The sequence below is a fragment of the Mycteria americana genome, chromosome 6, assembly GCF_035582795.1.
Source record: "Mycteria americana isolate JAX WOST 10 ecotype Jacksonville Zoo and Gardens chromosome 6, USCA_MyAme_1.0, whole genome shotgun sequence".
NCBI classification, from domain to species: domain Eukaryota; kingdom Metazoa; phylum Chordata; class Aves; order Ciconiiformes; family Ciconiidae; genus Mycteria; species Mycteria americana.
The window spans coordinates 42,686,366-42,702,968 of NC_134370.1; the positions used below are offsets into that span (position 1 = coordinate 42,686,366).

Genomic DNA, 16,603 nt, shown 5'->3' on the forward strand with positions numbered 1-16,603 from the left:
TTTTGGACGAAATAGCCAGGGAATACCCGCAAAGCACCCAGCGGACGTCGCTGTGCAGTGCAGTTCCATCACTCCCTCACGCTAATTACAGCGGGCGGAACGCCGCCACTAAAGGCGCACAGCGACCTCCGGCTGACGAGACCCCCGGCGCCGGAGGAAGGGCGCGGGCGCACCCGCTGCACCGGGGCCGGCAGCCCACTCCCCGGCCAGGGTGGGCCCGCCGGCGGCTCCTGCAGCCCAGGGTTCCTGCTCCCGCCCTGCTCGCACCTCAGGCCGCTTCGTTGGGCGGTGACAGCCCCCAGCAGGGAGCCCCCGCTCCGCCCCGCGAGCCGGGCACAGCCAAGCCGGGACGGGGCTGGGCTGGGCCGGCACCGGGCACCCGGGGCCGAGGGCCCCGCCGCCGCTCCCGCTCACGGCCCAGCCCCCCGCCCCGCGCGCCCCGTACCTGCCGCCACCGCGCTCCCACGTGCGGCCGAGGCCCCGTTCCCACCCGGCCGCGCACGCGCGCTGCCCCCCCCCCCCCCCCAGCTGCGCGGAGTGGGCTGGGGGGCGGGTAGGGAGCGCGCGCCGCGCGGCGCCTACTGATGGCGTCACAGGGCGCAGGGCCCCGCTCTGATCCCGGCAACGGCATGAGGGCGAGGGAGCACCGAGAGCCTCTCCACAGCATTTATTGCAGTTAACTCTATTTAAAATATATATATAATCTATACATTCGTATTACACACGTGAGCAGTCGTGACAAGCGGCAGGAGGGCCGGGGGTGTGGGGGGGTGGGAAGCAGCAGGGCCCTGGCCCCGAGGCAGCCACCACCCTTTGCTCTCCTCCCTTTCTTTCCAGGAAAGGTTCTGCGCCAGCTCCTCTCGGACATGTATGACTGGCTGCCCCCACGAGTGCCCACCACAGGTGAAGGCAGAGGGCACCGCAGGTGCATCTCCAACAAGCAGGTTACTTGTTTAGTTGAAAGCCCAACTAGGGAACAGCCTGTAAAATGCTGTTTGCTACTGCCCATGGTGTATCTGCTAGTGACCACCACCACCTTTGTAATCAACACCACTAAGGTTTACAAAACACAAGGTGATTGATCGACCAGTCCCTTCCAGCTCATCACATCGAAGGCTGCCAAGCCACCTCTCAAGCATGCAGGCACGTTGCAGATAGCAGCACGTCAGCTCCTTTGGCTATTTGAGCCAGCTCCAATCAAAACTCTGAAAGAAGAAGCAAGGAAACAACTGAAGTGCAGGAAATGGCTATTGAATGTACATTTCCAAGGTGGTGACCAAAGGACACTCAGTATCCAGCATCTCTCTCTTCTCAATGAATTGTGTTGATCTAAGAGCTAAAAAGTAATCTCACAATTTCACGACTTGTTTTGGCCCCAATACAAAATCATCCATACTTATGGCAGTGCTCAGGCACGTCACAGACTGTATTCACTTTGGAAATTACATTTTGTGCCTGCACAAAACCTACCACCAAGGTTCTTAGTGCACCATGGGACATACTGGTAGTGCAAGAACACAAAAAGAAAGTTAAATGTATGCAAGAATAGAGAAAAGGTTCTTAGAGTTACTCATTCTTTTTTCCTCTGTTTTTTTCCCCCAAGCGAATTGAAGAGGACAAATCCCATTTTCTGGTTCTTGCCTAACTTTTGTCCCCTGACACAAGGAAAAGGGGAAAGAAACCAAACATAACAAAACAGGTGCTGATCTGCAGAGCATGATTCCACAGCAATGCATAATCTTTCTGGGCTAAAACATGCCAGAGACAGATGCTGCAGCTTGGAATGAGATACAGATGACAGAGACATGGATGATTAACAAGTAAGAAGCCAGTCATACAGCTTCTCGCTCATCTCCAGCCACAGCAAGGAGACAAGACAGGAGAGAAGATCGTATTATACAACTGATACCAACCCTGTCAGAACTGAACAAAGACAAACAAAGCATTCATCAACCAATGGATGAAGACCAGGGTATGCATAATTAAGGCTGTTTTCCCCACTAACATAATTACTTTGCCTTAATCAGTAGCTAATTTCATTTCCCCATTCATATTGCTCAATCCCTTGCTATTACAGTGTTACCTGCAACTCCCACTAACAAGTTTTCATTTCCCCATCCCAAATAACTTAGTAACTCCAGCAAACTCTCACTTCACTGCTTACTATTATTCATAAACATGAGAACATTAAAATGTTTATGAATTATAAGAGCTCCATTTCATCACCCACCTCCATTTCCCCAACCCTCTGTTCTTTGTTATTTCAGCAGTTACAATTGATAAACAACTTCAACTTTATTATCCCATGAGAATGGAAGTTATCCCTATAGAGACCTTTAAGAAGCTTTTTGAAAATCCAAGTTACAGCATTATCAGTAGATCTTTGACTTCTTTACAGGACTGCAATAAATCTGTGAGACAATGTCATGCTAACAGAAGCTGTATTGACTCTTATCCATTATAAACAGGTCAATCTACATGCCTAGCTGTCCTTTTCTCATTATATTTATATAGGTGCTTCTATGATACAGCCCCCTAAAATCAGCTGAGAGCCTCTTCTAAAAGACCGGTATTCCGTGGTGCTCTTAATTCTTCTGGTAACCAGGCTCTTTTGAGCAGTAACTTACTGGCCTCAATTAGTAGTTCAGGAAGAGAGTTTCAGATTGCATCAAAATGTCTGGGTGGTCATTATTTACTTTTGTCATTTCTTGCTATTTCAAATACCAATTTGTGCAAAGAGCCTTCTTAGGACTCTCTAAATCCCCACTTCTGCCAGAAGGAGAGCTTCAGTCAATGATCAGGAAAGGGCTCTGGAAATGGAGAACCCTGGCCACTCCAGTGCAGGGACACAAACCAGGACTCTCCAGTTGAGAATGCAACCAGCATTCAGAGCAAGCTCTACCAGCCAGGGGGTCCCACAGAACAGCCCACTCCACCACACAGACCACTCGGCTGACACTAGCACCAAGTGCTACCTTCCATAAGGACCGGCATGTTAGCAGAGTTCAGGAGGGATGACACATGCCAGCCACAGCAATTCACATCATCACAAAGGACCCTATTTAAGAGGTTCTCCACACCCCCCGAGGACCCTGATGTGGCTCTTAAAAATCAGGTCCTCAGAGATACATCAACAGACTTACCATCATGCTGTTGTTCTGCTCCTGTCTCGCCTCCTGCAAAATACTGCTAAAGAGTTCGAGGTAATTCAGATTCTCTTCTATCACATGGACAAAATGTTCCCTGAAGGGAAGGGAAGGCATAAGACGACAGATTTAAAACACTAACACCAATATCAAAGGGCTCTGCACTAGGGGAAAAAAAAACCCAAACCAAAAACAACCAGCCAAAAATAACCCCCAAAAAACCCACCCCAAAAAACTGATTTGTAGGAGTTCTCTGGAATTGTAGGAGCTACCTTGTAGGGCACAAAAACATGCCTTGAGGTGGCATCCTGTAGATCGCCACCCTGGAAGTGTGGATTTGCTCTCCTTCCCTACAGAGGAACTGCACAAAACACACTGAAATTCAGCCTTAACAGAACCTCGGAAGTGAGCTGAGTACAAGGGGCCTGAAATCACTGTCCGCTCCCCATAAGGTTTACATCTCTTGACTCTTTGTACAGTGAAGTCATGGTTCAAAGAGGAGCTCTGAGGTGATCCAAAGGCACCTTGCTCAGGAAAGCACCTATTTAAAGGTGATCACCCCACATTACTCAGAGGCGAAAATTGCCCCACAGCAGCAGACAGAAAAGAGGAAGCAGAAAAGGTTGCTCAGGGTTTCAGAAAAATAAACTAACTTCCAGCAAAAGCTTACTTAGAAGATGTGTATCTTCAGAACCTAGGTTATTTCCCTGACCACCCAAAAAGAAAGTGATGGCCAAATGGTTGTATGCAAATGTTCACAACCCCTGCCCCAGCCCCCACAAAACCAGCACTGCTGTGGATCAAGGGCTGAGCAGTCTTTGAGGGGCATCTTCCCTTCTGTTATGCTGACTGGAAGTAAAATTGCTAATGAAATGAAGATAAAAACCCCGCAGCTCCTGACAACTCTCTTACTCAGCTACGGCTGGCTGAGAGAGAGGGGCCTTAATAACCAAATCCCCAAGACAATAATGTGACATGCAAGAAAGGAATAGCACAGTGCTAGCTGATGGAGATCACAAGCTTTAGCTAAGAGTGGTATGTGGAATGCTCAGGACCAGAGAGCAGAGGTTTCTGAATAAAGAGTTCCACCTAATTCCTGATTTTTTAGAGCACTAGTAACATATGAGCTACTGAAACATGTTTTGGAAGGATTAAAAAAACCCAGATATTGAACCAGATGGATTGCTTACTGACTCCAACCGCAGACCTCCATTTGAATTAAGACTTCTTAAAATCGCTGAAACTGTAAGAAGCACTAAATATGGCCTGATTTATCCGGGACTTGCATCAGAACTTGGGCATGAAAAGAAACTGCATTTTGGCTCAAAATCTCATTGCTGCATTTTGCTGTGGTATGGCCAGCGGTAAGTTACTAGAACTCCAGTCAGGAGTTGAACAATGTTGCCTTCAGAGACAGTCTAGTATGCCCAAACTCTCCCTGCTCAGCATATCCAAAAACCACCACAGGGGACGTGGTGAAGACATGCCCCTCAGGCCCCCTTAGCACTGGAGACTCCAGTGGCAAAGGACAGGATTTCAGAGTGTATGCGTACAAAACGGCTACACCGACTTCTCTGCAGTGGCCTCCTTTCCCAACAGCTCTTACCCATCTTCGGGAGTTGCCATAGATGAGAGAGGGTGAGGTACGTTCCCCGAGGAGCTCTGTGGGAGCCACGTGGCTGCTGGAGTTGAGGCTGTCCCTTCCAGGCTGGAGCTTACCAGCGATCGAGAAGAGCTCTGAGTCTAGAAAAAAGAAATTCATCTGCTGCGATGGACACAGGAAGAATTTAGTCAGGCTTAATTATTTTGTACGCAAGACCTGCAATTAAACATAAACCCTGTTTGTAACATATACACACAGGCCATGCCTGTGGCTGGCAAGTCAGCTGATACAACCCTCCACAGTTCTGCAAATAGCTGGTACCAAATGTCTCTGCATGTAAGTCATCCGTGTTGTACATGGCATATCTCCTACACCGAAGAATTAGAAGGTGGTGCCATGTCCTAAACTGTGAGTCACGCACAGCAGCAACTCTCCTGTTGGGGAAAGACATACACGTTTCCTATGCTGATCTTGAATGTAGGCATGCGGAAATCAGGAGATCGCTTCAGCTGTATAGTCACTATAACTGATGCAGAAAAAGCAGTGTAGTCTTAAGACACCCTAACCTAACCATGAAAGCACCTATTTCACTTTTGCAGCACTAAAATCACGATAGCTTTAATACATCAGGCTGAAGTTCACCATTCTCAGTGTACACCCTCCAACAGCAGCCAACACTAGATGTTCAGGGAACGCAAGAACAAGGCGCATGGCATGGCATGTCTACCGCACTCCAGCCACCAGCGATTCACAGTTTGATGACTTACTGGGACCAAGGACTCCTCTACTGGGCTCCGTTTCCATGAGTTTGTCTACCCCCTTTCTAAACCTGTGTCGACTTTTAGCATCTCAAACTTCCCTTCTCTACAGTGAAATCAACCATTGTGTGGAAGTTATCCCTTTTTGGTCTCTTCAGAGTTTCATTTGATGTACCCTGGAAGGAAGAGCAAATGAATAGTCCAAAAGCTACTTACGCAAGCAATTTTCAGCAAATGCCATATCTCCCTTTGTCTTTTGCCCTGCATCTGCATCACTGAGTTGTCAGCTTCCTTGATGTTATTTAGAGCCACTTCAATCTTTGGAAGCAAGTCAATGATCTTCTGCTTACAGCCCAAAAGCTTGCTATAATAAAAACCAAACACAAAGTTACTTTCCAGCTTGTGTGGCAATGTTTTGGCAAAACCAAAAGCCTCACCTTGGGATTCAGGAAAAATTCTGTGAGAATACCCCTTTCTCTTAGCACAGCATTGCAATAACTTCAGGTACAAAACCTGCAAGACTGGAGGGACCCCTGGACTTTTCCAAGTCCAGTTAAGACTCAAAAAAGCAGGCAGACAACACTACTATTAATACCCACGATATAAGCTCTTCTTATTTGAAATGCAAAAATTGATCCTGATGACAATGGACAGCACAGCAACTCAACCATGGTATTTTATTAATCTTCTCTGGTCTGTGCTGGTCTCTGTGGGCTGACCATACCATAGCCAACAACTTTCTTTATGGGATCTATGAATCATAAGCCACACATGAAAATAAAACTAAATCATGCTTTGCTGACTACTGAGATCTGCATAATGATATTTGTTCTGAGCTACTTGAAGAATTAATGAATTAATGAACAGATCACTGAGGTATCTTCTCAGTTGTTATACTATTTCTTTTTTTCTTTAAGATTTTAATCCCAGCCTAAACACTGGCAGAATTTGTCTCATTTTAAATAAACTCTTGGATGCTAACAGTACAAGCCGTTGCATTCTCCTCCCCTTCCCTATTAGCTATACACATTAGATACATGTTTTAAAAAAGTAGGAATTCAACACAGACACCAAGGAGCAGAATTAATATTGCTGTAAGAAACATATACCTGTGGATGGAGCTTTTGGGCTCCGATCTGCATGGTTTTCCCTCTCCTTTCCTGCTACAAAGCTACAAATGCTGCAAGTTGCATTTGTTTGGGGTTTTTTTCCTGCATAAAGTACCTGAGATGGCCGAAGAGCTCCTTGAGAACTCGGTCTTGGCTCTGTACTGTCTGCACAATGATCTTCACCATGTCTGTGCTGTCACTGTAGGCATGATCTGGAAGGGCCATCAATCACCACATTAGTAAATGCTCTTCAGCGAGGAGCCACTCTGGACACAAATGCCCAGAGTTAAGGAAAGATGTGACTTAACAAGTACAGCCAAACAAACTGAAAAACAACGAAACATCTTAAAAATCTGTCACAACCTCTCATTAGGCACAGCTTTTCCTTAAGGTCTCTTCTCTCCGCAGTAACGTATACAATTCCAGCCACTCTCGCTGTCTAGATAATGGCTTCAATAAGGATTGCAGCCAGTTGCCAAATGCACAACTAACTCTTTCTGCTCAGCAGTTACAATGTTCAGACCATAATAATCCCCAAACATGGGGCTCCATCCAGTATAATTAAAAGAGAAGAGGAGAGGCAGAAAAGAGACTGCCCTTAGGTTGGAGCAACGACAGAAGAACAACAGTTCTTGCCATGTCTGGGTGGAGTAAAGCAATAGTACTGGGGGCAGGAAAACAGGTTGAGAATGCCAGAAGGCAGACATGGGTTCAGGGAAGATGCTCCAAGAATGAAAACCAAAAAGACAAACCCAGGGCTGAGGAACAGGACTACAGGAATTTGGGAGAGCTCTAGGCTCAGCAAAAAGAAGAAAATCAGCTTAAGGTATGCCCTTGAATCTGGTTAACTTTAATATAATCATTTGCCTTCTCCTACTAAACAGTATTTTCTGGGTTTGTCATGGGGTATGAGCGTGAAACAGTCTTTGAACCATCTCCTTCCATACCTGGAGGTCTTGTTTTTAATTGCTTGTACAGGTCTATGGCTCTCTGTTCCCTTTAAAAAGAAGAAAATGATTCATACACGTATCAACAAGCAGGTGACTCAAGAAAAAAAGCATTACAATTAAGTTATGCCTTGCCGAACCTCATACATTGGAGCTGCCACCTTCTTCTACAGCTACGGAGCTGCCACCTTCTTCTATGGCTAGTATACAAGTACGACATTTGAAACACAGGGATGGTCTGTCTGATGGAAACCAACTCTTCCCTAGAAGCTGTCTATCTTTTTCTCTGATTATGCATTTCCTTCTCAGATAACCATACCAATTGGAAGTTATTTTCAGTTTCAAATTTTCACATGGCTCAGTTGTGTTTTCTTTCCCTGGCATCCTTAATTATGAAACTTCATTTTTGTAACTATAGGTACTGCTACACAACTGCCTGAGAGATTCTTGTTCCTGTTCTGCATTTTTTGCCTGAATTTTACAGTGATACTCTGCAAATGGCAAGAGACAGCTGCATCACAAACAAGAGGATGGTGTTTCTCTTCTTCCCATTAAATAAATGTTACTTCTTTCAAATATTTCAAAAGCAGCCAAACACTGAAGCTTCCACCCTGGAACAAATCTTCACTGTTCTAAATCAAAAGTCTGTCAGAAACAAGTAGCAGTTTAGCCAGTTCTAACTCTGCTTTTAGGCCCTCACCAGGCCTCTTCTTCCCCTTAGCTGTCCTTAGATCACCCCAATACTGTATCAAGAGATCATGCAAGCTGCTTCTGCCTATGTAAGTCAGCATTTCTGGTATGCTGATAGTTATCCATCTTGAAACTCCTGCATCAGCCAAGGATAGGCAGAGAGGTGCCATTTACTCCTGCTGCGCTGGGAAAAACAGAACATTAGCATCCAGCACCATCAGGTAAACTCGAGACATCACCTAGAATCCATGTGTGCCTCATGGCTGTGTACATCAAACCTTAAGCTAGCGCTCTGCAGTATGCTTTGCTACAGCCCCAAAATCTAAAGAGCAGGAGACTCAATCTGTTCTCCACTTCAGTCCTCATTAAAAGGAGTAGCTTTACTAGAATAATCAACAGCTTAGGGCACACTTTGAGCACAGTACAAAGAGCTGATACAGCCTTGGGTTTGCAGTGGTGAAAGTGCTTAAAAACAATGTTTTATGGGGCAGGTTCATGATTAGTTTAAGCTGCTCTGAATGTGGGCTCCTGCTGCAAGAGGCGGTTTCTCCCTTCCACCACTTCCTCCCCTGTGCACCAGTTCTGCAACTTAGCTGATCTAGCTCTGCAAAGAGGGAGGGGGGAGAACATGCCAGGAACAGGCACGTTTCCTCCCAGAATACTCAGAATCATTCAGAAGAGCTTGTATTAACAACAGATTTAGTGGCTATTCGATCTTGGTGGCTATTTGATCCCTCTCTTTTATAATTGCCACTTGTGCTCTCAGCAACAGCCCAAACTACAATAATTGCTTCCTACATTTTCTTAAGATCAGTAATACTACTTAGCTCTTTATTTTTTTTAAAGTATTAAAATATGAATCAAGTTTCCAAATATTCAAGTATTCATGAATTGTTAATTATCCTTGCTTTGAAAACACATTGAAGATATTTAACAGGATTTTACAATGATCTCATAATTTTCTCACTCAACACTGTAAAATTCACTCTTCTCCAATGCAAAAAGAAATCCTCTGCATTTTTCAGTTCAGACAAAGATATATCTTAGGCCCATCCTCTTCTAAGATGAGGTTTCATAGTAAGTGACAGAGAAGCGTCCTGTCCTCCCCAGCTGTGTTTTCCATGTTTCCCCAGGTCTAGTCATTGTGTGACTGCAGGGTAAGTTAGGCAAGTTAGATGAGTTTACTCCTGCGACTGAATGTTAGTCTTTCTTGCACAGCTAGCTTTCAGACAGAGCAGTGTCCTAGTCTGCCTTATAATGCTGCCAAATGATAGTTAGAACTTCAAGAGGAATGAAGACTGTACAGCCACAAGTGGTGGGATTTTCCCTTTTACCAGCAAAATGGTCTTAAACTGACTGCAAACTACTCAGTTTGCAAAAAGCAAGGAGTGCATTTCAAAAGCACTGATGGAATCACCAATAGAGAAAAAAGAAACCCTCAGACACTGAAATACATGAAATCCATTTATGTGCAATAAAAATAATAAGCAAAGGACTTACAAGCTCTCCATGACCTCTCCTTGGCGCCTTGCGTACGGACTCTTCTGAAGCTCTACAATCTCTGTGTGCAGAGCCATGATCTGCTCATCCAGGTATCCAATATCTTCAGCCTAATGGGGAAATGTAGGTACAAATCGAACTGAAGGAGGAGAGCAATAAAGTAGATAAAGATCTCCAGAATACTTGTTTGGATAATGGGCTAACTCCATGCTGAGTTTAGGAAAAAAAAGCTCTTTGAGATGACTGCTGCTACAATAATTGAGGTTACTATCTTCTCAGTGCACAATATCACCTAGATCCAAATCTCCAACACCCACACTGGATGACAAAAATCAGCTTCTTCATTAATTGTATCTCTTTGAGATGCACACTGCAGACACACACTCTCTGGCTCTACGTACATTCCAGCAGTGAAAGTTTATTATCCTACTGTTACAGTATGGACAAGAGGGTGCTCTCACATGTTATGCTCCCATATACACTTTGGTTTGACATTTTGCTGGTACTTCACATCTTCCTCAAAGCAATATAAAAGATACCAATGTTATGCCAAGCCCCTACAGTAAGTTAGGTGAGGCAGTCAACAACAAAATTTCTGAGTGTGACGAGTAGCTATGTGGTGCCAGACATGCACTGGAGATCCCCAGCATGGTTAAGAAAGCACTGGTCACCGTAATGGGTCTTAGCACCATGGACTGTGGGCACTGATCTGCCTTCCTGAGAAAGTATTTTGAGATATTTCAGCTTTTCCTTTCTGACCTGGGGCTGTAAGACCTGAAAATTGAGCATTTTCCAGAACACACCCTTTGCGGAAGCTGCAGAAGTACTTGATATGAGGCTATATAAATGTGATGTGACCCCTTGACCAGAAAGGGATGTCTGTAGGTCTTGCAGGTAAAGAATAAACTAAGAAGCAGCAGCAAGAAGCCACATAATCAAAGGAGAATCAGGTTGTGAGAAAGATGTGAAGTAAACTCTGTTATCAAAAGAAATGTCTTTATCTGGAGCACCATGACTCACCACACAGCATAACTGTGTCTATTGAATTCACAGAAGTTAAGCTGCCTGCTAGATAGACTGAGATACCACTGCGTATTACAGAGTAAAACATTTTCCATTCCTGATAAATGGACACGGCGTGACTATACACGTAGACTGCACAGCTTGAAGACAGAACATAATTCTGATGGTCTGCTAAGTAAGTATTTGTTGAGGTTCCCGGTTTTCTGGAAACAGCCACTGACAGCTTTGAGTTATTCTGCTAGAAGCAGCCTCCCTTTTATCTTTCTTGCTTTCTAACAGGGAGCAACAAGATCCCAAAATTTAAAGAGCTAAACAGAGGTGAATTCAGGTGGGAATCCCAATTCCTGTCTCCACCATCGGAACAAGCAGAATCAAGGCACCAAGAACCTTGTGACCTAGATTAAGACAGGTAATGAATCCCAGAATTTGAACTACCCAGTTTATTCCTTCATAGGGGGAAAAAAATAGGCAATATAATTTGTTGGTGTTTCTAATGGCATCTGGGATTTTTATGTATTAATGACTGTGCTCTGTATTACTATGAGAGCCAACACAAGAACTCCCCGCAGGGGAGAGCAGAAACGTGAGACATCAGCCCAGCAAACCACGCAACAGTCCTGGTCAGCAGAACATGCGTTGTTCTTGGCACTCCTGCAGCTAGCTACTATCATGGAGCACAACAGAGAGACTACTTTTTGAGGTATTTTAAAGACCTCTACTCTGAGAAATACATTTACAAATGTGCTGAATTTCCTTGTGTTCTTTCTGAAGAGGACTTCTGATGCAAGGACTTCTGAACACTCCCCTCTGAATACCTCCTCCCTCCCAAGCTTTATTCAGTACATCCAGTAGAAGAGAAGAAACAAACAGCTTTTGACAATGAACTACGATCACCCTAACTCTGTCCCTAGTTTTCACAGCTGAAAGCTTACTTCTTCCCAATAAAGGTCTGGACAGAACTGCAGGCAGAATTATTCTCTGTCAAAAAGCCTCTGTCTCCTTATCGTTTTTAGTGGAGGTAAAATTAAAATGCTTATTCCCAGAAAACAGAGATCAGAATTCTAAGCAGTTGATAAATTTCAACTGGCCTTTCTCGCAGAACTAACTCTCCAAGAAACAGAATGCCATTATGTCAGCTCCACTGTCCATAAACCACAAGTGAAAACATCTGTTAACTATTAGGACTACCCAGAGTAAGAACTGGCTCTAGGTCTGCTCTAATTTCTTAAGGACGGCTCTTATTAAAAACTAAGTTGCATATTTACTTGCAGAACACCAGAAATTTATGTCTGTACTCTTAAATGAAGCACTACAATTTTGAAATCACTGCACAGTAAGTGATTGGTATTATTTTCAGCTTTAGCAATGGAAATTTTTGTGTGCAATAAATCCAGCCACGAAGACTCTTGGCTATAGCAACACCATTTCTTTTGGGCAATAAATAACGTGTCTCTGTAGTGTACTTTCCTATATAGACAACTGAGTCCAGTGACATTTGTGCTAGTTTTGTTCAAATCACTAGATTCAAACAACCTGGTGACTGGGGACTGTTTCTTTTTTAATGCATCTGCGATGATATTCTTATTCCCACAGCAGACAGAATATGAAACACACTGAAGGGACAGGGCAGTGGCACATATAACACTACGTTCCTGTCATGATGTCCTTCACAGAGAGATAATGAAGCTTCTTTAATATCCCCTACCTCTGCACACTGAGAAGCCTTCTCTTCCATCTCCTTCCAGGCTTTGAGCATCTTTTCTGAAGCTTAAGAGAAGAGAGTTGTTAATTTATAAAAAGATACAGACACAAAAATAAAGCATGACCTGAACTTTACAAACGACAGTTGAATTTGAACACAAAGAGCATGATGTTGAATCTCCAAGCAGGAGTCATGACGCAGAGATCACAGAGAGACAGCAAAGTTGCAACTTAACATGCAACTCCATGCTTGACCTTAACTCACATACAAACCATTTGGTAGGATTTCACTGTTGGCAATCACCAGCCTAAAATTAGTTTGAGTCTTTAAACTCCACCATTAAGCTCAACAACTGCCACTTTTGATTAAACACAGACCGTCCAAAACTAGCTCACTGAGTCTTTCCATTTTCCATCATCATCCTTCAGCCCAGTCATAATTTTTGACTCAATTTTCAGTTTTTAGCCATATATCCAAACTATGCATAAATCTTGCTATTATCCCCCAAACAGTATTTGTAAGATCCAGACATTTCTGTGATATTAAAACTGTAGCTGGTGGTTTTTCACCTCATCTCTCATCCTGACTCATGCTACCTCCTGATATCAAGCACAGCAAGATCACTCCCTTAGCGCTGTTTAAAATGGTGTTTCTACAGTCACCATGCCCATTTGTTCTGCCATGAATGGTTAGTGGTCCTTCCACTATACATCTATGCAGCAACTCTGCCCTGCACTTTATGACCAGTGACAACTCCAAACGAATCAGACTCTGAATGAATAAACAGCAAACACGTAAGTCACCAGTACTATTAATACTCCAATTTTCTTAGCTTGGTGTTCTCAGTGGGAAATGGCTGACCACCTGTTTCACTGTCACTGAAGGTCTCAGAAAACATTTTATTTTTTATCTATCTGCCCTTGCTTCTGCCAAACTCTCCTCCTCCATCTGGCCCAGCTAAAACATACCCATAAAGATGCTGAGTAACACAATGGCAGCTCCCGCATTCATTTTCTTTTAATGCTAGTTCTTATCCACAACCCTTCATGGTCAGTCTGATCCTTTATAGGATCAGACAAGACACCCAGGCAAGTATTACACAATACGTACATATGCCATAAGCCATCTGGTCGCTGTATCTCTCCAGGTCGAGGCGAATGCTTTGATGAAAGAATTCCAGCTTTGCTTTCAGTTGCTGAGATGCTGACACCATATTGTTTTTCATTTTGATTAGGTTGGCATTATACCGAAGAAGACTGAGCCTAACAAATGAAACAACAACAGCACGTTAGTTGAAAAGTGTATCTGGACTTATGTAGTCAGCGCTGTCACATTACCTGAAGGAAAGACATAGCGAGCAAAAAATTTTGTAAGATGCTTGGAACACGGAGTCTCAATGGGATCATAGACTCCATCTCATGTCCTCAGAAGCTGCAGGTCCTCAGCAAGCAAAAGAGAAAGTCCTTCCTCATTTCCCCATTTTTTTGTCAAGCTCAATTAAACAGTCTTTGCAGTGTAGAGTGTTTCTTAGCATTTACGGGGTCCTGTAGGGCATGTTGCCCCTGGTGAATGCTGGCACCTTTTTTATGACTCGAGATATATGACACTGCCCATTCTGTGATTCAATCACAGGACAAAACCCTACAAATATAACAAACAGTTCCACTCATTCTACCACTTGTGAAACAACTATCCTGGGCTGCATTAGGAGGAATGTTGCCAGCAGGTCGAGGGAAGTGATCCTCCCCCTCTATTCAGCACTGGTGGGGCCACACCTGGGTGCAGTTCTGGGCTCCCCAGTACACCAGAGACATGGACATACTGGAGAGAGGCCAATGAAGGGCTATGAAGATTATTAAGGCACTAGAGCATCTCTCCTATGAGGCAAGGCTGAGCGAGCTGGGACTGTTCAGCTTGGAGAAGAGGAGGCTCAGGGGGGACCTTATCCATGCATATAAACACCCAAAGTGAGGGTGCATAGAGAACAGAGCCAGGCTCTTTTCAGTGGTGCCCAGTGACAGGACCAGAGGCAATGGGCAAAAAATTGAAACACAGGAGGTTCCCTCTGAACATCAGGAAACCCTTTTTTACTGTGAGGGTGACCAAGCACTGGCACAGGTTACACAGAGGGGTTGTGGAGTTTCCATCCTTGGAGATATTTAAAAGCCATCTGGACATGGTCCTGGGCAACCAGCTCTAGGTGACCTTGCTTGAGCAGGGGGGTTGGACTGGATGACCTCCAGAGGTCCCTGCCAACCTCAGCCATTCTGTGAATCTGTGACTATATTCAAGGTTCAAGTTTTTTCAGTTATTATCAATGTCAGGCACTACACAGTAAAATTCCTCGAGTGGAATAAGCTCCCACCCCAAATGTTTTATAATGTAAAAGTATAGAACAGCAGAGAGCTGTAAAACTTTGGGTAACCAAAACTCCCTGAGATGCACATTTCCATGCAAACAGTCTCTGTATTTGCATAATGAATCTTCTGAATAAGGAATAACAACTTACATGGCAGCTCTCTGGCCCTGGAAAAGCCTGCTATAATCTTCTTTTAGCCCAATTACATAGTGAACTGCTTCTGCCCACACCTTGCGCAGCTGAGGAATTGGCAGTTGGATTTTACTGTCCTGTACTGAATGCAAGAAAAACACAATTGTACACAAATGAAAGGACAACTCTAGAAAAGGACTTCAGTGCTTACAACATTCCTAATTCCTGCTTCAGGTGCCTAAACTAAGGGATCAAGCCACATAAGACCTGCTCAATTTTTATGTGATGCTGCCTAAGCATGTATAAGCTTTTCACATTACGGCTCCCCAGGTATTTGACAGCCCGCTACTGGCCAGGCAACAGCTTATGTTTGAACTCACAGCTATAAGAGTACCGATTTCTTTGAGCACTTTGGCCTATTGGCACTAGCAGACACCAGGGAACACTGCATGAAACACGGCACAAGGCAGGACCAATGGGTGGTTTTATCCAAAAACTCTAAAGCACATCCCCAAGCTAGCAAAGCAAATTTAATTGCTCCGTTTACTCAGTTGATATTGGTCACTGTCCTGACACGTGTTTCATTTGAAAATGTCTTCAAATCTTTTGTACATTTCCTCCCAGATTCCTGATGTAGATGTTTAAGGGGAAAAGATGCAGGACTTATGTGTTCCCCTATAGAGACAGGGAACTGTCGGTACATTGGCATATCAATAAACACATTGTAAAAAGCCTTAGCTCCAAAAGACTCAGCACGCTGATTATCACACAATGAGATTCACCAGAATAAAATAGCTCAGAACACAGAAAAAAAACTATCAGAATAAACCTGAGTGACAGTAAAAGGAGAGACGGAAAACCAGCACAACTTCTGCAGAGCCAGGCCAAAGAAAATAAAGCTACTTAACAGTAACTATACGTCACAAGGCATTTCCTTTACATGCAGTATCGCAGCACACGTCTCCTCTCAGTTGACACTATTTTTTCTTTCATAGAGGTATACAAGGTCCTTCATACAGGTATACTGGGTATATACATACCTTCATAGAGGTATATTAGGTCCTGCAGATGACTGCTGTCATTTCAGGAGACATGTAAGGGAAGCTGTAAGCAGAGAAGTACCTTTCATGCATGGTCTAAAAGTATACTGATGATGCCAGGGCCAGGCAGCAGCACCAGAACTAAGAGGGACCAACTGGAGCAGATCCCACCAGTATCCATGCAGCAATAGCCAGGCTCTACTCCTAAAAACTCAAAAGGAGGGGCCTGGACTTTCTCAGACACTTGGCTCTGCTTGGTGAGATCAGAAGTAGGATCAGTGCTATGGGGTTATGGACACATTATCACTAGAGCTGAAAACTGTCGGGGAGACAGTACAAGAGTGCAGGTTTTGAAACCCTGCCAAGTGTCTCTGAAGACCAGCCCTAACTTATAACCTCCACAGGTGAATGACAGCAGTTCTGCAACTGGTAGAACATGGCCAAACACACTGGCTTGGCTCTGTGATCAGAGCAAGGTGGATTTCCTCATACAGGGCCTGAATGATCAGTAGGATGAGGGACCTATTTTTTCCACTTAGGCAAGACACAAGAGATGGATCACAGCTGAAATGCAGCTATCACAGACAGTACAGG

The 16,603-nt window shown here is 44.2% G+C and overlaps 1 protein-coding gene across 9 annotated transcripts in view; it reads right to left on the reverse strand.

Annotated features, from left to right (window-relative positions):
- The window catches only part of CHUK (component of inhibitor of nuclear factor kappa B kinase complex), a 33,473-nt gene that overhangs the window by 270 nt on the left and 16,600 nt on the right, over positions 1–16,603 (reverse strand). For 7 of the 9 annotated variants that reach the window (XM_075505503.1, XM_075505495.1, XM_075505494.1 and 4 more), the window contains 10 exons: positions 14,988–15,111; positions 13,589–13,740; positions 12,482–12,543; positions 9,754–9,863; positions 7,564–7,613; positions 6,732–6,828; positions 5,724–5,871; positions 4,753–4,889; positions 3,144–3,243; positions 851–1,205 (listed from right to left, as the gene is read on the reverse strand). In XM_075505503.1, coding sequence (XP_075361618.1) covers positions 1,179–1,205; positions 3,144–3,243; positions 4,753–4,889; positions 5,724–5,871; positions 6,732–6,828; positions 7,564–7,613; positions 9,754–9,863; positions 12,482–12,543; positions 13,589–13,740; positions 14,988–15,111 — 1,007 coding nt within the window. In that variant the 3' untranslated portion in view covers positions 851–1,178. Of the gene's footprint in view, positions 1–850; positions 1,206–3,143; positions 3,244–4,752; positions 4,890–5,723; positions 5,872–6,731; positions 6,829–7,563; positions 7,614–9,753; positions 9,864–12,481; positions 12,544–13,588; positions 13,741–14,987; positions 15,112–16,603 lie in introns of those variants that run through there. The other 2 variants (XM_075505496.1, XM_075505498.1) reach the window with 2 other exon arrangements.